The sequence below is a fragment of the Pistacia vera genome, unplaced genomic scaffold (assembly GCF_008641045.1).
Source record: "Pistacia vera cultivar Batoury unplaced genomic scaffold, PisVer_v2 Contig1214, whole genome shotgun sequence".
NCBI classification, from domain to species: Eukaryota; Viridiplantae; Streptophyta; class Magnoliopsida; order Sapindales; family Anacardiaceae; genus Pistacia; species Pistacia vera.
In genome coordinates this window covers 89661-112745 of record NW_022195265.1, presented here as the reverse complement: position 1 = coordinate 112745, position 23085 = coordinate 89661, and the positions used below count along the sequence as shown (strand labels likewise).

The 23085-nt window shown below is 32.8% G+C and overlaps 4 protein-coding genes across 5 annotated transcripts; 1 reads left to right on the top strand and 3 right to left on the bottom strand.

Annotated features, from left to right (window-relative positions):
* Positions 1 to 955: 955 nt before the first annotated feature.
* Positions 956 to 3559, bottom strand: LOC116114237 (WAT1-related protein At1g44800-like). The gene is made up of 7 exons (XM_031400397.1): positions 3267 to 3559; positions 3086 to 3148; positions 2851 to 2967; positions 1966 to 2206; positions 1723 to 1881; positions 1487 to 1638; positions 956 to 1392 (listed from the first exon to the last, which is right to left on the bottom strand). The coding sequence occupies exons 1-7, from the start codon at positions 3476 to 3478 to the stop codon at positions 1155 to 1157; spliced, it is 1182 nt and encodes a 393-aa protein (XP_031256257.1). The 5' UTR covers positions 3479 to 3559; the 3' UTR covers positions 956 to 1154.
* A 2147-nt stretch (positions 3560 to 5706) lies between these two features.
* Positions 5707 to 8888, bottom strand: LOC116114273 (WAT1-related protein At4g08290-like). The gene is made up of 7 exons (XM_031400434.1): positions 8671 to 8888; positions 8261 to 8323; positions 7820 to 7936; positions 7176 to 7416; positions 6548 to 6706; positions 6272 to 6423; positions 5707 to 6176 (listed from the first exon to the last, which is right to left on the bottom strand). Exons 1-7 carry the CDS (start codon positions 8850 to 8852, stop codon positions 5999 to 6001), a joined length of 1092 nt encoding a protein of 363 aa, XP_031256294.1. The 5' UTR covers positions 8853 to 8888; the 3' UTR covers positions 5707 to 5998.
* A 5281-nt stretch (positions 8889 to 14169) lies between these two features.
* Positions 14170 to 15376, top strand: LOC116114206 (probable serine/threonine-protein kinase At1g09600). The gene is made up of 2 exons (XM_031400367.1): positions 14170 to 14421; positions 14899 to 15376. The coding sequence occupies exons 1-2, from the start codon at positions 14389 to 14391 to the stop codon at positions 15130 to 15132; spliced, it is 267 nt and encodes an 88-aa protein (XP_031256227.1). The 5' UTR covers positions 14170 to 14388; the 3' UTR covers positions 15133 to 15376.
* Positions 15377 to 20382: 5006 nt separating this feature from the next.
* Positions 20383 to 22350, bottom strand: LOC116114256 (60S ribosomal protein L35a-1). 2 transcript variants are annotated; one of them, XM_031400427.1, is made up of 5 exons: positions 22203 to 22350; positions 22062 to 22097; positions 20917 to 21145; positions 20783 to 20825; positions 20383 to 20566 (listed from the first exon to the last, which is right to left on the bottom strand). In XM_031400427.1, the coding sequence occupies exons 1-4, from the start codon at positions 22232 to 22234 to the stop codon at positions 20784 to 20786; spliced, it is 339 nt and encodes a 112-aa protein (XP_031256287.1). In that variant the 5' UTR covers positions 22235 to 22350; the 3' UTR covers positions 20383 to 20566; position 20783. The 2 variants fall into 2 exon arrangements, with proteins under 2 accessions (XP_031256287.1, XP_031256279.1); XM_031400419.1 differs by having other exon boundaries at positions 20383 to 20562.
* Positions 22351 to 23085: the final 735 nt, after the last annotated feature.

Genomic DNA, 23085 nt, shown 5'->3' with positions numbered 1-23085 from the left:
CTATTTATAAATCTGCTTCTATTATTTACAATTCATAAACATCATCCAATATTTTTAATGTTGATTGAGTTATATCTCAATTACAATAGTTTGGTTTACATTATTCGATGGAAGCAAGGACTATTTTATGTTAAAAAAATAAAATAAAACAGAGAAAAAGAGTAACTTAAAAGTATCTTTCTACTAAAATAGTTTTATTTCTGTCTCCTTATCTTATATTTTCTCTCGCAATAGCCCATTAGACTTTTGGGCAAGATTCTTTACATAAGCAGTTCGTATTTATTTTTGGATTTGAGCTTGATTTGCAAAGCTGTAAGGCCCAACAACATTGCGGATTGGTCTCTAATTTATGTCAATAAACTCTTTCTAAAGCCTTTCTTTTTTCTTGGGTTAGTTTGTGCATACCTCAACTAATTCTTTGGAGTCTTGAAAATCTCTTCAATAGCCCCTTGTTATTGTCTGGGAGAACTCAAACTTAGAAATCCATGTTAAACCTCTTTGCTCTTTTACCATCAAACCATCAAATGGTGATTAGATCTTTTTAAAGTCACCCACGTAATTTTGGCTCCTGATTTCAAACAAACATATTTCACAGCGCATTAGTGAACATACATATGGTGATAAACTGATAATACACAGAATCAAATATATATTTCTCTTGGTCTCGTTTATTTTGTATTTTTAACTGCATTGATATTTACATTATTCTAGGTGAAAATATAAGTTTATGTAATTGAAAACGTCATTGGAAATCTAAAAGGAACAATTCCTTGCTAATCTAGGTAGGATCTAAAGGTTGGCATGGGCAAGTTTCACTTTCTCCTAGAATTTGATTCTATTGATAAAATCTAGCAACAAGACTGCAGAGAATATTCGAAAGACACCAACACTATGCATGGTAAAAATAGAAAGTCATGCTAAATGAACATAAAAAAGTAAAAGAGGAAATGAAATGTAGTAATAAGAACATAGATATATATGATTAATAATAATTTGGTTTCTCACATTAAAATGTGAGCTCAAATTAAAAAACTGGGTAGTCCCAGTTGGAGAGAGACAAACAGAGGGCTTAGGAATATGAATAATACATTAATTTTAAGAATTCGTGGTGCACAAATTCAGCTGAAAACTTCCAAAATTTTCAGGACTTATTTTCAAGTTCCTTGAGTAATGGGACTCTTAGCTTGAATCTTCAAGCTGACAACTCCATCAGCCCCATCGATGCTGTCATTACCATCAAATTTGATTGATCTATCTCCGTTTGTAATCGGCAATTCCTGGGCACCGCTTTTCTCAAGGGCCAAGGATGGTGCTGAGCTAAGTCGACCATCTTTGCTTTTGCCCCAAACCACAGTGTAAAGTCCAAACACAATGAGAATGGCTCCAAATATGCTGAAACATACACAAAGAATAAACACGCCATTGTCAACTTTTGTTAGATTAGTTTAAAAAATATAAATTATGGGGATAAGTTTAGCATATTTACCTTCCAAGGTGGACTTGCTCAGCCAGCACTACAGCTCCTAAAGAGGCGGTAATGATCATGCATAGAGGGCTGAAAGATGTCACAAATACGGGCCCTCGTTCTCTAATCACAACACCTTGCACATAATATGCAATTCCGGAGCACACTATTCCCTGCCAATTACAAGTTTCAAAGCGTCAAACACCAAAACCATATATGTGTTTAAGTTGCGAAAGAATTTCTGAAGAGTTACTCACTGAGTAAGCAGCAGCGAGGAGTCTTGAGTCGAACCCAATTCTCCAGATGCTCATGTCGCGTTCCATAATGAATGACACGGCTGCACCTTCCACCACGCCCATTAAACATATCAAACTTGAAAGAGAGAGCTCTGCCGGGTACATCTTCAACGTAAATGACTGATCGAATCACAAAAAATTTGATTAATTCAATGACTGATGATATCACAAAAGTGTTGTTTAATTAACCAGTTGGTTACTCACTTGTAGTATGAAGAAGGCTGACCAGCCAGTGCAGCTGCCTAGTAGCATTAGTGTCCCCAGGAGCCAATGCTTATCAGAGGAGTCAGTGGTGGTTCCCTGGTGGTGGCTACCTCCACCAGACCTTATAAAATCGATGAGTGGACCTTTGTACAAAGTCATCACCATAGCTCCTGAGACTGTGATTACTGTTCCGATCACCTTGGCTAGACTGTGTAACTTCTTCGCATTCACGGTCTCTAACCTAATTAATTATAAGATAATTATCATATTAAACATCATTAAATTAATACAAGAAAACATTAATTAGCTCCACTCTTGCAGTACTGGTGCTAGTGATAATAATACATGACGCAATTAGGACCCGACGGATTTAATTTGTCAACGTCGAAAAATCAATTGGTGCAATCTCTTATACATGCTATAACTGCTGCAGAAATTGCGTTATTAATTCTTTTAAAATACTGTCTATTTCACTTTTAAATACTTTAAAATTAAAGCAATTCAATTATCCTAATAATAGGATCATGATGACGTTCGTTTAAAGTGCGATGTTAGTATTGATGTAACTGGACAAACTATTACACTCATATAATTACTAGCTTTAAGAGTTGGTGGTCCTAGTGCAAACTTTTTAAGAAATTCGTGGTGCACTAATTCGTGATTTGTCCTCTTAATTAACCAACATAAGTATATCTTAAAAGATGCATACAGTAAAGAGATTCTGCACCATCATCTATTTATAAAAAAAGACTGATTTATACTTTTAATATATTAGTATTTTATTGTTAAAAAACTCTCTATGATGCTATAAATTTATTTTCATATAAATATGATTATTATTAAGATATATGTTTTGTTTGAACTTTGAAATCAAAATATATATACCTGAAGATAATTGCCATAATGAAGGTAATGGCAGGAAGGACGTTGACCGTGGCAGATGCAAAAGTTGCGGAGGTGTACTTCATCCCCAGGTAGTACAGGTTCTGGTCAAGCACTGGCCTGTTCACAGTTTTATATATATTTTGTTAAAGATACGAACGCTAGTATAAAGAATCTGGTCCGTGCATATATATATATATATATAGGTAAAGACGTGGAAAAGGAGGTGGAGTATTACTCGAGGAAACCAAGAATCAGTATCCTCCAGAACACCGAGAGTGTGAGCTTTGGCCTTATTTTCCTGCATAATTAAGAATTAAAAGCAATCAATAAGATATATAAGAAAAACTACAACCTCAACGTTTGATGGAATAACATATTGAGATTTGAGATCGAAGAGATGGAGGAAGAGGTGAGACCTTTCGAGCACAAGGGCGAAGGGCGCCATGACAAGTGTGGCAACAACGTGACGGTAGACAGCAAGAACGAAATGGCTCATGCCATGTTTCAAAGAAACCAAAGAGATTATGTACATCCCTGCATAGCCAAACTGTAGGGAGACCATTGCTAGGTAAGGTTTAACTCTGTTCACTTTTATGCACAACATCCCACACGGAGCTTGGTCTCCCATTTCTCGCTCTTACAGAAGCAGGGAGTGTTTAATTAATTTCTCTCAAGTAATACTTTACTTCTGTGGTTTGTAGCACGAAACGTCAAGGTCCTTCTTATAGACAAGTAAAAGCTCAAATAAAGAGAAAAAGCATTTCAACACTACACGTATACACGTCGAATTTAGATTCCCTTATCCATCATGCAACAACTAGAATCCTCGATCTCTTCCCCTTAAAATAGAATCAAATAAAATAATAAAGAGAGAGAGAGAGATGGGTTTATTGGACTCTTGAAGTGATAATATTGCTTGCTTTAATTCTCTTTTCATTTGTTGTATTATGAGAAGTGGGGATTTGATTTATTGACCACCAAATAATAGTTAGGCATAGTGGTCTACGTAGGATAAATTACATTCAAAATTAAGTGGTTTTTATAATGCTTGAGTGTGGGTGAAATGAAGAGTGGAAACCATTTATGAAAATAGATGTTTGCATGACTGACTTCGGATACTAATTACTTCCATTGATTTGAAATTTTGCCTTTGTTATTATGAGTAACACTACTCCAATAATCATTTCTTATAAACTTTCTCTCACAATCCTGACGTGACAGTTCGCAATTAATTAGTGTGACTCATACGAGACCCATTGTAAACTGACCAATTGCGAACTGTCACGTCAGGATTGTGAGAGAAAGTTTGTGAGAGAGAATTGTTAGTATAATATTATTCTGTGATTATTCCGTATTTTGACCTTAATCGTATGTCGTTTCTTTTAATGGTCACTTGAAATAATTACGTTTCTGTCATGCTATTACTTTGCTAATTAATTAATTTAAGCATTAAATTTTGACCTAATGTGAAGCGGAAATAATCGAACAACTTGTTTTGTTCCATTGCTTTCAAATGATCATAATATTTGAGAAAGAAAAGTTCGACGTCCTTTGGGCAAAATGAAGGCAGAAATGACGATTGAATGATTGTTTCCAAAAAAAAAAAAAAAAAAATTCTTATTCTCTTTCTCTTCTTTCCTTTAGACCCCATAAATTCACTACTTTCCGACTGCCTAATTTTGCAGCTACACATGCTCAAATCTTTCAAAAAATCTCCATATTGTGTCATATGTCTAATCAGCCCATTTGAAAAATACATGAACATTCTTTTAATATTCACCAAAATAATACTTTCATACACACATCCAACCACAGAATAAATTCACAATTGCCGTTGATGGGTTGGCACCAGGTATGCGACCCACCTGAAAGAACAGTGCACTAATTTGTCCCAAACTTAAGCATGATAATATATATACTTATCAGTTATCAGCACGAGGAGACAATTAAAACGATGGTGCTTTCATGTTTGGAATCCATCGAGAAATCGGGTTGGTGGAATCCCATCTTATGAGAAATGGGAAACATTAGAAAGATATGTCAAGTAAATGTGCTTGTAGGCAAAGCATATCTTATAAAGAAACCATTAAAAATTTTCTCGAAATTATTATTATACAACTAGATAGATGTGGTTAGGAATAATCTAGAACTAGACAACAGTTTCGATAAGAAACTTTTCTTGCTTGCTCGCTTACTCATCATAGAACATTATTGGCCGCGCAATATGTTGACAATTTTCTCTTCATTAATTATATTTCTCTTAGGTTGAGTTCCAGTTGCAGCAAAATTTGTGGAAAGAATATAATATATACAGTAACCTGTAGAGACTGATCGATCTCATGGAACAACTGTACAACTGTATTGAGTTTGGTGAGCTTGCGGTCATATCTCTTCACTACCAATGATTCTTTGGGTAAGTGCATCAGTCATATTCGATCCCACAACATGCCTGACAAAGCAAGCATATTACACCGTCCACATGTAAACCAAGGTTGACATCGATCTAATTGAATTACAGAAGGCAAATATTGCATTTTATATATATATATCTCAGGTATAAATTGAAGGACCATTGAGATATACATCCCATGTAGTACTTTGTTTTGATTACTAGATGTGGGCTTGTTCCCTCTTTCTAATCCTTCTTTTAACATTGTTGTTTTCTTTTTGAGAAACTACGCTAATAAGCTACTTTATTCCATATTCACATCAAAAATTTAGTGAGAGAGAAGTTTCATTGCTCTAAAAAACAGGAATCTTGGAATTTAATTCCATGCAAAAATTTGACATATAGAAAAATCACGGTACACATGCAGATTCGATAGTATGAATATGATTGATAGAACCGTAATGTATATTTTTTTCCCAATGTATTGATAAGATATACAAGATCACCTTGCTACGATCACCTGCAGGGTGATATGTTGTGATTGTGAAGATCGACTTGATTAATTATAACAACTTCCACTTCCATCAATTATAATTCGGCTCCAATTAATATTTACGAAGTTTCGGGCTAACACTGTTCACACATGAGATGGAACACTATTATTTGCCCGTACGAAATTGAAGAGTAGTAGCCTAATTAAAGGAAGGCTATACATAGATCTTAGATTAGTTTTGAATGGTGAAATGGGAAAATCTTATGCTATGCTCCAGCTTTCTGTTCATTGTTCATTGTTGCAGTGACCGACTTAGATCCATCACTTGCAGTAACTGGTAGTTCTTGGGCATCCTCTTTTGTCGGTGCTGAACCTGAATAGTCCTTGCTTTTACCCCACACAACAGCGTAGAGGCCGATTGCGATTATAATCCCTCCAAGAACACTGAGAAAAGAGAAACCCAAATTCGTCATTAACTTAATCTTTTTGAGTCTGAATATATAATATTTTTCAATCTTAAATTATGATGAATGGAATACCTTCCAAGGTGAAGTTTTTCGCGTAGGATAATGGAGCCTAGAATAGCCACAATGATCATGCATAAAGGGTTGAAGGCTGTGACGAATACTGGGCCCTTTGTCCTCAAAACAAGCCCTTGCACGTAGTATGTTATTCCGGAGCTAACAATTCCCTGTTGTTTTATGAATTAATGCAGCAAATAAACCAGTTGTTAACTTAACCTTTCGTAAACAGTCGTTTATTATAGTTAATTATTCAACATTTAAAATATTTATGAAGAGTTTGATGGTAATTACTGTATAAAGTGGAGCTAAAATCCTGGAGTCCCAGCCCACTGCCCATCCACTGGCGCGACGCTCTACAGCGAGCGCTATTGCTGCACTTTGCAAGGTGCCAGAGAAGCATATCAAGCAGGATAGAGAGAGCTCTGCTCGGTATTTTTTAATCGTGACCGACTGAAACATGTGAATTAGATTCAATTTATTAAGAAACTTTAACAGTCATATCAAATATGCCATGAGACAGAGTGTTAAATAAGATGTTATAAAACGATCACTAAAGATCAGATGAAACAGAGCATAAGGATACAATCCCAAATACAACGGCTTAGAAGAATGGTGTTCTCATTTTCAGTAATATTTAATTTAGACTTTGTAGAATCTGTACAGTGCTGTACTATTTAAGGTAACAACTCCAATTAGAATAATAAAAAGTTGGATTCTTAACTTTGGCCTTATGTAAAAAAGTAGAAAACATATCTAATTTGATAATTAATATTTTAAATTGGGTCCCAAACGTATAAAGTTAGTACAAATATATAAAACATAATAATTTTTGTAGCCAGAATCATAGGTAATCCTATAATCATATGCATCCAAAAATTTATGGAATTTGGCGGCATATATGTGAAATAGGAAGACTTACTTGAAGTACGTAAAAAGAGGACCAAGCGACGCAGCCGAGAAGAATTAATAAAGTCCCGGCGACCATGTGTTTATCTGAAGACCCACTGCTGCTGCTTTCATGGTGGCTTTCTGTATGCGACCACGGCATATTAAGAACAGGGCCTTCGTAAAGTGCCATCAACAAAGCTCCTGCAAGGGTCACTACGGTCCCCAACACCTTGGCTTGACTATATGTTTCCTTGATGTTTATGCGCTCTAATCTGGGCTCATAATAATTAATTCAAATATTTTTATTTTTATTTTACTATATGATTATTAGCAAATAAAGATTATCAAATAATTAATTTATTTTACATATTGAAATGGAAGATGACTTCATTCAAGCACTGAATCTAGATATTTCCTCTGATAAAAGAAATAAAAGTTATTTACAGTGTCGCTAATTAATTTAGTTATTTGAATATTAGTACATTCTAGCGCATAAAGTGGTTTTAAAATTGTCCACCGTATCCACATGCATGGAATTCTGGTATAGTTTTCCATTTATTCCAACATATAGTTTAATAATTTATATATAGTAAGATATTCTCCTTATTTTTATAAATTAATTAATTAACTTTCTCAAAGATTAAGCAGATCGATTTAAAATGGATATGGACTTACCGAAAAATGACAGCAATGACAAAAGTGATAGAGGGAACTGCATTCATAATGGCAGATGCATATGATGCCGATGCCCATTTCATCCCCAAGAATGTGAAGCCTTGATCCAGGATTGGCCTGTTAATAATATATCAAGTAATAAGCATATATAAGTCTAATTTCCGTAAGGCTTTAGTGAGATAATGAAGCATGATCATGTTCTTTAATATAATGTTAATTTTTACTATAGATAGATGGATCTTAACAATTCATTTCAATATCTATCAGTTTGTAACCGATATTAAAGTTCAAAAAGAGTTGGTTTTGCATGCATAGTTGTATGAAGAGACAAACTCATTCGAATCATGCATAGTTTTTTTTCGTTTTCTCACTCTAGTAAAGTATTATGTCTATATGTATATGTGTGTGTGTGCGCGCGCGTGTGTGGGTTAGAAAGCATACTCCAAAAATCCTAGCATCATTATTTGTAGGAAGACTGAAATTGTCATCTTCGGCCTTGTTTTCCTGCACGAAAGAAATTGGCAAGGAAGCAGAAAGAATAAAGTTCAGATTTATATCAATTATATAATGGCAATAATTTGTTAAAGGTAACTATATCAGTGTGCATATATAAAGTGCTTCATTTTGTTTCATAAGTATATAGTTTCTTAATCGTTAAAATGGGCTCAGCGAAAAAGAAAGAAGAGTTTCAAATTCACGTCGCCTCAATAAAATAGCAATATAATTAGCAGAAAGTTTCTATACTGACAAATCAATTTCGCCTCAGTGTATAGAAGCGTTTATTAAAAAAAGGAAAAAGAAGAGTAGAGTATAGTTTGTGGTTATTTTTTTGTAAGGAAAGGAAGATCCACCTTTCAAGAACCAGTGCAAAAGGTGCAAGGACAAGAGTGGCAATGGCATTTCGATACACGATGAGCACATAACGGTTCATGCCATGGTTGAGAGTGACCATGCTAACTATGTACATACCAGCTGCCCCGAATTGCAAGAACACCATAAGCAAATAAGGTTTCAACTTATCGAAATTTGCCATGCTTGAAGTGAAATTTTAATAAAGAGATGCTCTTTCTTTGCGATTGAAAGATGCAAAGAATTAATCAACTGCCTACCCTTCTTATACCCACCAAAAGTAGAACCTTACGTATATATTTCAAAATATTATGCCTTGCTTATGTCATCAATCAATGTAATTACTTCTGATTCTGAGTGCGCTTGTTTATTAATTATATAATTAATTTTTCCAGAGACTACACAAATATTCTTTTGATCAAGTGCTGGGGAGTGGAAAACATCACTGTTTTCGGTCCAAACCTACGCTCTTAGTTAATGCAAGTAATAATCAACTCAAGATTATACAGTTTCTACCAGCTTAACAAATTTAATTATATCTTTCGATAATTCCTTTTATATAAAGTTTTTGTTTATATTTCTATTTGCATATGCATGATGAAATATCGAATACATATTGCCCAGGCAGTAATTAATGAACCTGATTTAAAAATTATTCATGTTACACAATGTTGAATTTATGTAAAGTAACCTAATCCTATATAATATTATTATGATTCTTTTTATATATTTTTCTTGACGAAGAAAAGTGAAATACTATATATTATAAAAGAATAACATGGATAATTTTATTTGGTGCAAGTGCATTTTGAGATCAGCTGCCATTTGCGGAAGAGGGAAGAGTGCTTAATCGATTGTTTTGTCTTGCTAAGTGGGAAGAGCTGTCCTACTCAACCATCCTAAAATAATTATCCACACATTCCTAGCTATAACCTATTTGATGATTTTTTGTAAAGCAGCCTAATATTTTGCTTTAATTACTTTGCATCAAAGTGATTCCATTTCGAAATATCTTGGAAATATATAGATACGTTATACGTACGTTAAATGAATGTGATCCACATGAAACGTATACCAAAAATGTAGGCAAAAATATACAAGAAACAATTGGAAGAAAGAAGAAATATTGGATTAAGATTCCCGTCGGCCCCCAGATACTGGGATGTGTCAGTGATTCCAACTTTAATATATTTTATAATTCCATTCGTTAATAACAGTAGAAATTTTACTTCTAGTTGCTTTCCCATTCAGATTGCACAATAACGTGTGGACAGGAATAATTAAGGAAAGCAATTTCTGTCCATGGTTCCATGGAATTATATAAAGTTGAGCTCTCCACGTCAGTGATCGATCAGTATCACAATCTTATGGGTCTGGTCTCTAACAGTTTTGGAAGGTTAATTAGAATTTCTTCTTTCATATTTTATCTTAACATATATACCAAAGAATTGATTCTTTTCATATAAATATCTATCAAGTAGTATGAGAACATTTTTATTTTTACCTAATTATATGTTTATGACCGGCTTAATGAAATTGTTAGGATAAGAGAAACAGTTTTCGTTATGGGAATCAACTAAAGATGTTCTGACTTCTTCTGATATGTTATTTTGCTCCAACACATCACCTCATGGATGCTCTGTATTGCTTCATATCTATGATATTCTTTATCTTACTAGACAGATATATGCAAATTCTCAACGCCAACCCATTGTCAGCTACACTACACAGAATATATTTAGGAATTTTCGGAAAGGCAATGGGTGGTGAAATGACCAAGACTAAATGAGTGTTTGTCTGAGCTTATGAAAATTAGCTTATAAGTAACAAGTGTTTATAAGCTAATTTTAGCTTATAAGCATTTGAAATTTTAAGCAATTACATATTTAGTTAAAATACTTATAAGTGACTAATAAGTAGTTGACATGTTTAGTAAAATGTGGTTTATAAGTACATTTTATTATAAAATGACTAAAAAATGTACTACATTAAATAAGGGTATACTATGAAATTTTAAAATTAAACAAGGATAATGTGGTAATATACTTTGTCAAACTAGCTTATAAGCTCAAAAAAGTTATAAACAAACATGTCAACTTAATTTTAGAGTTTATAAGCTAGTTTGACAAGCTTATAAACTTAGACAAACACCCCCTAATATGATGTTGAATTTCCCCAAGTTCTAAAAGATAGATCTCCATGATATTATTCTATTTCTTCTTCTTAATCATATGCAGTATGCTAATAAAAAATTGAGTAAATTAAGAACGTGATAATATTTGCCTCACTTGGCAGATCAGGAGAATTTTCATATATTTTGGTTTTTTTTTTTAAAGATTATCTTTGATCATTGGATTCGGATTGATATTATAATAATATTAATTAATTATTAGTTTTAGGTTTATCATATTAGCATTGTATTAATGGTTTCAAGTTTAATCAACCCATCAACCAAGGGCGTATCCAGGATTTCTTGTCAGTGGAATCAAAAGATCTAAACTGATAAATTTACAATAAAATATGTCAGTGGGATCAAATTATCAATTCTATAATTGTCCTTAATGATTGTTCATATTCTAAAAATGTTGCATAATTGCTTCATTGACAATGCCATTAAATATCCCTCTCAATATATGTAATAAGACAATCATTTAATAATTGATCTCTTGTTCGATTCAGTAGTCGATTTTTCACAATCTTTATCATAGAAAATGCTCTTTCAACACTTACAATTGCAACATGTAATATCAATGTTAATTTCACAAGTAGATAAACCAAGTGATACACCATGTTCTTCTTTGTTTGAACCAACTTTTCAGCAAAAGCACCAATTCCATTTAATGTCAAAAAATCATAATCAGGGCGAATATCAAGAATATAAGTATGTGAATATCAAGAATATAAGTATCCAGTTAGTCTAGTAACACAAGCTCCATTCATGAAAAGTCACATGGATAAAACTGAGCAAGACAGATCAACTTTTCTTTGTCAAAAGCAAAAAATGAATCATTTGGACTTAAACATGTCGCACAAAGAAGCAACTTTGTATTCAAATGATTAAAACGACTATTTAGCTCTTGGAGTTGCAAATTTGTGGTAGCATAAAAACATTCCACTTGATAATGATGTAAATTATTCCACTTGATAATGATGTAAATTTGTAATTTGATGAACTTTGCATCATGACCGCCTTTTCATTTGAAAATTGTCATTCATATCTAAGTTAATAATACAATTTTTCTTTAGAAAATGAAGAAAATTTAGTTAAAAAACCATCTCATCCATCATCTCTTAACATTTGTAGCCTTGGGTTTGATAACTTCACAAATTTCATTGCATTAACAATATCTTGATCTTTTCGTTGTAAGACATTTCATAATTCACTTGTAATGTCTGACACAGTCTTCGTCAAATGTAAGATAAATATAAAATCAAAAGACTGTATAAACTCTTACAAAGTAGAAGTTTGAGCTCTTTGTTTAGGATATGAATCATCCTCAACAACATTATCAAGAACATCTACCATAGATGGAAAACATAACAATCAAAGATGCAAGTGTAGGGGTGAAATCGAGTCTAGTCGAGTCGAGTATCTAGGTACTAGAACTTGACTCGGTTGCTATAGTACCGAGTTCGAGTTCGAACTCAAACTCACTACTTAAAAGTCGAATTCGAGCTCAGTTAATTGAGTTTTTAATCGAGTATTAATCTAATTTTATTCAAGCTTTAATCGATCTCGAGTTCCTGGAAAAAAAAAAAATTACATGATGACAATTGACAGATTTCCTTGATCAAAAAGCTTAAATAAAGAGGGGTAGAATCAAATAAACTGAATAAACCAAACATACACCTCTTACTTACTTCAAACAAGTGTATATATATATTAACGCTCATTTCATCTCATTTGCTGCCCGCTGCCTCTCAATGTCCAAGACTCATTTCCTGCCCCTTGGTCTAAGAGATAAATTTATAATAAAATATATACTAAAGTAATAAATATAAAAAAATATAATCTAAAAAATTAATTTTAAAAATTATATATATCAAATTATCAATTCTATAATTGTCCTCAACGATTGTTCATATTATGAAAACGTTACATAATTGTTTCATTGACAAAGCCATCAAACATATCTCTCAATATATGTAATAAGACAATCATTTAACAATTGATCTCTTGTTCAATTCCGTAGTCGATTTTTCACAATTTTCATCATAGAAAATACTCTTTTAACACTTGCAATTGTAACAGGTAATATCAATATTAATTTCATAAGTAAACAAATCAAGTGATACACCATGTTCTTCTTTGTTTGAACCAACTTTTCAGCAAGAGCACCAATTCCATCTAATGTCAAAAAATCATAATCAGGGCGAATATTAAGAATATAAGTATCCAGTTGAAGTCTAGTAACACAAGCTCCACTCATGAAACGTCACATAGATAAAACTGAGCAAGACGGATCAATCGTGATAGCCCTTTCATTTGAAAATTGTCATTCATATATAAGTTAATAATACAATTTTCTTTAGAAAATGAAAAAACTTTAGTTAAAAAACCATCTCATCCATCATCTCTTAACATTTGTAGCCCTTGGTTTGATAACTTCACAAATTTCATTGCATTAACAATATCTTGATATTTTCTCTGTAAGACATTTCTTAATTCACTTGTAATGCCTGACACAGTCTTTATCAAATGTAAGATAAATATAAAATCAAAAGACTGTATAAACTCTTACAAAGTAGAAGCTTGAGTTCTTTGTTTAGGATATGAACCATCCTTAACAACATTATCAATAACATCTACCATAGATGGAAAACATAACAATCAAAGATGCAAGCGTAGGGATGAAATCGAGTCTAGTCAAGTAGACTATTTGGGTACTTGAACTCGACTCGGTTGCTACAGTATCGAGTACGAACCTTCGAATCTGAGCTCGATTAATCGAGTATTAATCTAGTTTTATTCGAGCTCGAATTCGAGCTCAAGCTCCTGGAAAAAAAAAAAAAAAATATTACATGATGACAATTGACAGATTTCCTCGATCAAAAAGCTGAAATAAAGAGGGGTTGCATCATAGAACAAAATACACCAAACATACACCTCCTGCTTACTTCAAACAAGTGTCTTTTAGTAAACTAATGACAAACACACTCACTAAGCTCTGCCTTGTATGATAATGAAATGTCCACTCCACCCAACAATACAATATGAAAACAGCAAACAATTACATACTTAAAGTAAGCTTCTAGTTCACATTTTCATACCAATTTTTCTCCAAAAATCCCAGCCAACAGTACAATATTATATATATAGCAAACTATGGGGCAAATAATTAGAAGGCCATATTGGCCTTGAATTTAATTAAAAGGTCATGTAGTTTTTCAGTCTTTACTAAATGACCTTATTTTTTTATTAATACAAACTAATAACAATTAAACACTAATCATTGTTTAATTAGGATTAATGAAGGCATTGAGTAATCTTTCAAAAATTATACTTTATCTCCAAAAACCTAAAATTGTTGCATTTTAACACAAACCCAAATCAAAGAAATTGCTGCCCTCCCTCCCGCCATTACCGTCGGAATAGCCCCCCTGTTGCTGTTTGTTCTTAGCAAAATCGAAGCCCCTCCTCTACATCTTCTTCTTCCTTCGCCATTAACATCTTCCTGTCAAAGATCCGCCTCATCTTCCTCCTAACATTTCGTCCAAGTATGTTGGCAAGCCTATCATGCCTGAAAACTGAGGTATAAATTATGGAGTTTGCTGCCACCAGTTAGAGTTAGATTCTTTCCCACACGTTATTTTATCTGGCACGTCTGTGTTCTCTTTTCTTTGTCCTCTTTTTTGCTGCATAACAATCAATTTCATCTTAGAAATAAGGGTCATGATGAGAGTTCCCAATAATATGTTGGACTTAGCCTCTGTTGGAATTTCATGGATGAATACATTCAAGTGATCTGCAAAAGGGGCTCCTCCATGAAGCTGTTCTATGCACAAGCATGTTTAATATTGTTGGACGATATTTTCTTTAACCAATTTCTACCTCTCCAAGGAGTAGTAAATATGTCCATACTTTTGTCCCATAATTGCAGGATTATGTGAAAGGAGAGATCTAATGCAGAGTTTCTTATTCTTTTCTATTTTCCTTTTCAATCATTTGTTTGCTTAGTTTGAAGTTATTCTGTTAATTATTCAAAAGTTTGTATCTTTTTGTTTGTTAGGTGGAGCAGTTGCATAAAAATTTTAGGCTTTGTGGTTCACCTTCAGAGAATTATTGGAGAAAATCAAAGTTGCCGCATGCTACAATCTTTAAGCCTCAACATCCGTATAAACGTTGTGTGGCTGAAACATTTAAGGATTTCCCTACAACAGATTTAGGGCTTATGGAGACCCTTCTTTTAATTGATCCAGCTGATAGAGGATCTGTAGCTTCTGCTCTGAAGAGTGAAATATGATATAGAATCTTTTAAATGATGGCCACAGTTCTTCAATTGAGCAAACATGTTTAATAACCAAATATTTTTGTCGGAGGATGTTTTTGGATGGGCTTATTGGTTCTCAAGTTTTTTGGATAATGGAGTTTGCATCACTTGGGAACAAGCAATACCTTGTCTTTTATTCCTGTGCAGTTTTTGTTTCTCCTCTCTCCTTAAGTTCATAAATGTACTTGGAAACTGCTATAACTGCTAGAACTATCATTTTCCACATTTCTTTATTGTATTTGCTTCCTGTTAATCAATATAATTTCCTCAGTTTTTCTCTTAATTGATTGCTTGGTGAGTGAGAATCTTGGTTGACAGATATTTAGGTTGTTGTTTTATCAGTTTTTCTTTTAATTTGTTGAACACTTATTAGTAAAACGGCTAATCCTATACTATGCAATTTCAAGATTATGAATAAATTACTAAACGTGTTAGAACAATTTTCTTTAGCAGTTTCTTTTATTGGTGTTGATGCTTGATTTTAATACCAATGACAACTCACACGAGCAAAGTGTTAAGAGAGTCTTAGAAATTACACGTGATGGATTCATGAGATTTGAATATGATGCTGAGATTATATATGTTGCAGAAACATAAATAAAAGATTGGCAAGAGAGGTTTTTAAAGTGGTTCTGATGCTTAAAGCGAATCCTACATCCACTATTATTTTGCTATTCTCTGACTATTTATATGATATTACCCGTAAGACATACAAAGATGGAGAAAAACTTTGTTTACAAAGAAAAATAATAAAGCTCAAATCTATGTCTTGCTCTCATATGTCCAGCCTCATCCTTTTACGAAGAGAGGTGCTCATTTATACACCTTTGAGGTCAATGTAATGAGTGCTTTTACAAGTTGTCTTAACATATTAAGAGCTCTCATTCATCCTTATCTTAAAATGAGATAGGATTAGTATAAAATATCTTTGAGGTGGTATTGGTTTGACAGCTAGTACACTTTGTCTTTAGGCACATGTTTAGTTGACATCAGTATAACTTTTTAGGCATAACACATGGGAATAAAGAAAAAAAATGATCACGTAAATGGTGTATATATCAAAATCTTTCATTGAATTATTTTGTTTAAATTTCAAAAATCTTTCATGAAGCATAAAGCAGTCAAAAGTGGGAAAACTTTCTTTTTAATGTTATTTCTATTACTTTTTTAGAATGATTGAATAGACGATCTAGAGATATCGTGATTCATGGCTGTTGCTGCTCCTGTAGTTTTCCCTTTGAACGTAATGGAAACAAAACACATAAACAAGTTGTGCATGGCACGTCATAGCCTTAATAATTGAGGACTAGTTTTTATAAAATAATTAATGACTTTGTTATAAACAATTAATTACACAGATAATTGATTTTGATTAGACATTTTATTAGTTATAATATGATGGCAATTGACTGATCGTGTCACCTAACTCCATCACATATTTAATATGTGGAAGAACTTTAATTAATTAATCTGGCCACCCACCAACAGAATCCATACTATTTTTTATTTATTAATGAAACCCCATATAAAACAAATAAAAAGAAAAAAAAAATGATCTGTTTTTGTCATAAAATTAAACGTGTCAAACAAAATAAAGGAGAGGAGAAGGAATGGGAGTAGTTAGCCACTTAGCCCTAATAATTGAGCTTCTTAAAAGAGTAATAGATGGCTGTATGAGATATTTCAATAAAGAAAGGAAGAACAAAAATTGTGGTGAGACATAACAGTTCCAAAGTTGACACGCACATAGAGATAGAGTTTCATATTAAAACACTCAAACAAATTTTTTTGGATCACCCAGTTGCTTAGGAAGCATATAATTAGATGAGTGGATGGTTACATTTCTGTTCAGGTTTTGTATATGCAAAAAATAAAATAAAAGTAATGTTACAGTCACTGAAATAGTACGTCAAATTTATACATTTAATAACGTGATAAAATTATGACCATTAATTAATTTTAACTAAATATTAATAGATGGTCAGGATTTTATCACGATGATTGTAGCATTATTGTTATCCTTTTTGCGTACACAAAACCTGAACAGGGCAGGAAGTTAATTTGATCACGCATCTATCACTATATGCAATTTATGAGATTACGACATAAAAAAGCAGATGAAGAAAAGAAGGAAAACAAAGTGGAAAGGTCTCGACACTGAAACCATGAACTCAAAAAAGAAACTAAAGCAGATATGAATTGACGCATGAAAAAAATGATAATCGATCAGATACTTTGCTTTACGAAAGCCGAAAACACCAAATCATAAAGGCTTTATTATTATTATTATTATTATTATTATTATTATTGGTAATTGAGATGTGTTCTATAAGTTCATAGAATCAAATAAATCATAATGTTATTATAGTAAGTGACATCAAGATTTGAATAAAAAAACTCAAAAAAANAACAAAACAAGAAAGTTAGAATTGTCAAAAGCTGGTTTTAGACCGGTCCATAAGCTCTTTCAAATCTCGTGTTAAGATTTGTCAAAGGCTGCTCCTGCCCTTTTGCCTAATTCTTTCTGTAGTAATTCAGCCACAACGTGCGGCAAAACTTTTACCACAATTTTTACCTAATTTTGACTTTGTTATTATTTATGCATTTATAATGTGCCTAAAATTTGATCCATTCGCTAATTATTTTCTTCCAATTTTTCTTGCCAAGAAATTAAGAGTCAACGGCTTTTTCCCACTCAAATAATGGATTAATGATATTTTCTCATCCACATATTTTTAAAAGACTACTTTATTATCCAAATTTATATTTCGTTTCCGATTCCGGCATAGTTGCGACTCTAAAGTACCACCAGTCTCTTATCTGATCATCACTCACCAAAACCCCTCAAACCCTACTCCTGACAACTCTGTCAATCACCAACAATCGAGCAATTAAGGTTTACACAATTGTTCCTCCAAAGTCAAATTCTAATTAATCTCAACTATCAAAATTCAACTTTTTACCACTAAAATACTTATCAGCCTCCTATTTTCAAAAGTCCTAACAACCTGGAACGGGTTTGCTCTTTATTCGTTCTCGGAATATAAATTTGGGTAGTAAAATAGTATTTTACTCCCTCCGTTTCACTTTAATAGACGTTTTATGAAAGTATTTTTTTGCCAAAATAAAAGTCGTTTGACTACTCCATCCTCTCTCTCTTCCTCGATGAATTCTCCTCTCCTTTGTATTCCATTTTTTCTCTGCCCTCATCTCTTCTCTCTCTTTCTCCATCTCTGCCTCTTATCTCCTCTCTCTCTTTCTTTTTCAAATGCAGGCGAAGAGCAACGGGAGAATCAAAATTTTTCCACTGCAATTTCAGTGAAAGAGTCGGTATGAGGAGAGAGAAATTTATTTTCTTAAAAGTTGTGCAAGGTCATAAAATGAAACAAAGGGAATAATCGTCTGTAGGTGGGAAATTGTCATCAAGTCATTATTCGAGTAGAAAAAAAAATCGTTAACTCAAAAATTAATTAATTTATTTATGTGTCGGGAAGTCAAATTTGGTATACATAACAGAATACATGTTTCGCACTTGTTATCGACATAACAACATGAGCTATGCAATTAACGTTGCCTACTTTTTCTATTATTATATATTATTTCATGTGTATTTTAAACATTTTTAATTGACTTAATGAAGATAATTTCAAATATAGAATTATTAATAGGGACCATAAGGGCATGTTTGGCATTATCTTGTAAACCCCATTTTTTCTAATATATCTTGAAAACGTTTTTGAAATTTCTATTAAAATTAGTGTTTTATCTTTTATGTATTGTTGTAAACCGTTTTAAAACATATAATAACCCAACACATTTTCTTTAATTTTTTTTTTTAAATTTCTACTCAAATAACAAAACAAACACACTTTCTTCATCCCACTGAACGTTTTTCTGTTCTCTTTATTTTGGTAACGTTTCTAATACTTCATCATTTATTTTTATTTTTAAGAAATCATCCAATGAGCGTTACACTTTAAGCATAAAAATAGGTGAAACTGAAAACCGTTTAGTACAAGGTGTGAGAGTGCTTTACGTTGCGATTACTTGCCATAAAGGTGCTTAAATTGGATAAAAGTTTATTCTTGTTTTTGCAAAACAAGAGTTTAAGAGCTTAATTTATCAAACACAATCATAATATATATATAAATAAAATGTGTCTTAAACTTCAAAAACCATATCTAATCACGGTTGTGTCCGGATGACAACTTTAGTTTCTCAGAGATACGAATTTCACAAAATAACCACGTATCAGATTTGTGACTTAATAGATACTGAAGAAAAAAAAAAAAATCCCTTATCTTAATATCATTTTGTGTAAATTAATCTGTTACCTTTCCCAAAAATTGGCAACGTTAATGAATCAAATCAAGTCATGTCTGATTGAATCAATTGCTTCTGAAATGAAATCAAGAGTCAAGATTCAATAGAGATTGTTTGGGAAGAAGAGAAGGTCCTTATGACGTGACATAGGGTGAAAAACTGAAAATAAAAGTTAGATTATGAAACAATTATAGCCGCCTTCAATGAAGCTTGAAGCATATGTGTTGTTTAAAACACATATCATAAACCCATCTGTCCATCAAGAAGTCATATCATCCAGCTATAACCCATTACTTAATTTAAGGCATCATGCCCCCCGACACTTCTCTTGGACCTCAAATGAATGTATAGAATATACAATACACTTCGATGACCTAAGGGAGGACCTAAATTGATCAATATAAGGACTTATTATGCTCAACCTCAATCTTTGTCTTTGTCCATAATCAGCAAAACATTGAAGGCAATGTCAGCAAAGGTAAACAAATGCCACATGAAACAAATTGCTCAAATCCATGAAAGTCGAGTAGTTAATAAGAAGTATCTAACCATCCACTATTATTTGGTACCAAAATTTTGAAAAAAAAAATTAGCGTTATGGCAACCTCACAACCTACCAATAGAAACTGGGACGAAACTTGTCCAAAACCATAAATCAGGCAGAAAATCCTTCACATATAAAATGGGTGCGCATGCATAATATCATAAAATTGGACTCATCTCATGGTACCACAACCAAACCAACATTTCAAAGTCGACAATTCTATAACTCGTTGGACTCAGCAAATAATAAGCAACTTCAGAATTGGAAAGAAGCAAGCATGCACGGATAATAGACCTATTTAAATTTTAATTCAATAAGATGTCAAGCACCCAAATATTCAAAATACAAGAAACAAATAGGGTGAAAAATCCTGACATTAGTAAATTTAAACAATGTTCCATTTATCATCCTAAATAACCAAAAAGGATTCAGCTCAAAACACAGATATTTCAACCTTAACTTATAAAAACAAATAAAATTCATTTTTCATCTAATCATCACTCAACTCAATCCGGCATCTACAGACTGGAGAGGACCTGCATGATAAAAAAGGAGATAAATTAGAACTACTTGATACAATTTACTGACCTAAAACAGCAGCATAAACCCTTATTTTGGAGGCAACTAACACATACATTTGTCAAAATAAAGCCTAACAAAATTACATCATACCAAGAAACAACAACCCATATTGAACATGCCAACCTAATACCTAACAAAAATGCCTCATGGAAAATATAGAAATGGTAAAAGTACCTTAGATGTTGCTGGGGTACATAAAGACCCTAACTCTATCACCCTGCACGGATAGAAAAAGACTCCAAAAATCAAAAACCTAATATCCAGGATAACATTAAATAACAATTAGAAAAGTAATAGGGTTTCAATACCATGGACTTTGGGGGCAGGTTCGACTTGAACTTGGCACGAACAACACCACTGTTACCATGAGGCCTGGTGACCTTACCCCAAATGCAACGGTAGTGTGACCCGTTCTGCTTCACCTTAGCCTTGTAAATGTAAGCCAGGCGCTTTCCAGCATACCATGCCACCTCTTCCTTGGTGTTAACTCCCTCAATCTGGATCAAAGACGTGTTTGGGTACTGGTTTGCCTTTGACCTAACCATCCATTAACATTTAGTCCCAAAACCATTCAGTAAAACAGAAGTCCAAATCATTTACTTCATCATCAAAAGAAATGCAGGAACAGAAAAAAGCTATTTCCCAACAAAATAAAAAAAGGTAACCTAACTCCAATCCCGATAATATACTACATGAAACATGAAGTTGAGGAGTGAATATCTAATGTAATTATTCTGTACAAAATAGATTAAAAAGAAAACTTAACAATCATGATCATATTAGTTTCACAACGCAATAAGTTCAAAAAGCAAATATCTACTGTTATTATCCTATACAAAATAGAAAAAAAAAAAAAAACTTAACCACAATCAACACTAAGTTGAAGAGCAAATATCTAATGTTATTATTCTCTATACCATTTTCCAAGAAACTTCATAAAAAATAATAATACAAAAACCGAGCTAATTAATGAAACATAGAATAACCAACACTAGTAGATTTCTCTTCTACAAACTTCATAAAACATGAAGTTGAAAAGCAAACTGAGCGAATAAATGGAACATTGAATACCCAACACTTGCTGATTCCAGTTCTCGTGGTTATTGTTCTTAGCAACCAAATGTACACAGAGCTCTAAGATAGAAAACTCAACGCAGAAAAATCAAAGCAATACAAATACATATCATTCATATTTCAGGACAATGCAAAACAAAAACACCATTCACTAAAAAAAAAAACCCAAAAAACATTATCTTGTATACAAACAGAAGCTAACTCTAAGATAAGCTTTCAATTTCTTAGTAACTCATTAAACAAAAATCAATTCAAATTTAGCATTATTTCATTGCTTAATCTAAATGAACCAAACTTATTGCTAGCAAAGCAAGTCAAAATCCAAGTAAAAAACGATAACAGTAACTGCATGATAAATCGAAAGTCATTAAAAGATTACCTCTTGTATCCGAGAATGGTTCCTCTGACATAGAGTCTGCAAAGAATAACAACAAAAAGCCTCAAAAATCGAAATGAAAAAATAAAGATTCACGGTGGTTAAACGAAAACTAGGGTTAGGGTTTAGGGTTAGATCAGAGACCTGACTCGCTCTCCTTGGCGTCCCTTCACCATTTTGGGCTCGGTGGCTAAAGATCTCTGAAAGTGATCTGAACTGAGCTGAGCTGAGGCGCTTACTGCGAGCGAGAGACACAAACCTAAAACCCTAGCTTCTTATACTTGGTATTTTATAGAGGGAACCTGGGCTTATGGACGATAAGTTTGATCTATAAGCGTTAAGCAATAGTTTCTACAATTGAAATATGGTTGAAATATGGGCTTGGCTCTATTTCAAGCCCAAGTACATTCTCAAAGAAACACAGTTGTTATTTTCTTTAGGAATAATTTTATACTTCCCCTACTTTTAGGGCCGTTTGGATGAGAGTAAATAAGATAAGGAGGCTAATATTCATTTATTTTATAAGATTATTGTATTTGGTTTGTAAGTAATAAAATATTATCATAATCTTTTATTGCATATAAGGGGAGCCGTTTGGATCGAGTTGATATTATATAACGGGGGTAATATATTTTAAATTGCGTAGATAACCATATTTGGTTGTTTTGTAAAAAAACATTCCTCAAAAAAAAAAAAAAAAATGTCAAACAGTGCCAAATTAGGGATAAATCGCCAAGAATAATATTACCTGGGGGGAGGGTGTTATTAAAATATTACTCTGGTAATCCAAATTTCTGTCCAATTTTACCCCAAAACAATGGACAATGTGGATGAAAATATCATTGGCTTTGTTAATAATTACCAAACACCCATTTTGCACAAGAACACGGATTTGTCATCAGTTTTTTAATTTTTCGGACAAAATTACCCTACTTATTATTAACATTTTCAGAAATGCCACGAAATATTGGTATGCATATATTATCCTCACATATTTGCATATTGTGACCAATATGCCATTTTATTT

Excerpts from the sequence above, each read along its gene's own strand:
- LOC116114273 (XM_031400434.1), bottom strand. The coding sequence starts at position 8,852 with ATGGCAAATTTCGATAAGTTGAAACCTTATTTGCTTATGGTGTTCTTG. Across the intron at positions 8,324-8,670 it reads TTTGCACTGGTTCTTGAAAG|GAAAACAAGGCCGAAGATGA; the intron begins GTGGATCTTCCT and ends TCTTTCGTGCAG. Across the intron at positions 6,177-6,271 it reads GAAAAACTTCACCTTGGAAG|TGTTCTTGGAGGGATTATAA; the intron begins GTATTCCATTCA and ends CTCTTTTCTCAG.
- LOC116114237 (XM_031400397.1), bottom strand. The coding sequence starts at position 3,478 with ATGGGAGACCAAGCTCCGTGTGGGATGTTGTGCATAAAAGTGAACAGA. Across the intron at positions 1,639-1,722 it reads TCCTCGCTGCTGCTTACTCA|GGAATAGTGTGCTCCGGAAT; the intron begins GTGAGTAACTCT and ends TGTAATTGGCAG. Across the intron at positions 1,393-1,486 it reads GAGCAAGTCCACCTTGGAAG|CATATTTGGAGCCATTCTCA; the intron begins GTAAATATGCTA and ends TGTATGTTTCAG.
- LOC116114206 (XM_031400367.1), top strand. The coding sequence starts at position 14,389 with ATGTTGGCAAGCCTATCATGCCTGAAAACTGAG. Across the intron at positions 14,422-14,898 it reads TATCATGCCTGAAAACTGAG|GTGGAGCAGTTGCATAAAAA; the intron begins GTATAAATTATG and ends TTTGTTTGTTAG.
- LOC116114256 (XM_031400427.1), bottom strand. The coding sequence starts at position 22,234 with ATGGTGAAGGGACGCCAAGGAGAGCGAGTCAG. Across the intron at positions 21,146-22,061 it reads ACCATTCTCGGATACAAGAG|GTCAAAGGCAAACCAGTACC; the intron begins GTAATCTTTTAA and ends ATGGATGGTTAG. Across the intron at positions 20,826-20,916 it reads ACCTGCCCCCAAAGTCCATG|GGTGATAGAGTTAGGGTCTT; the intron begins GTATTGAAACCC and ends CTATCCGTGCAG.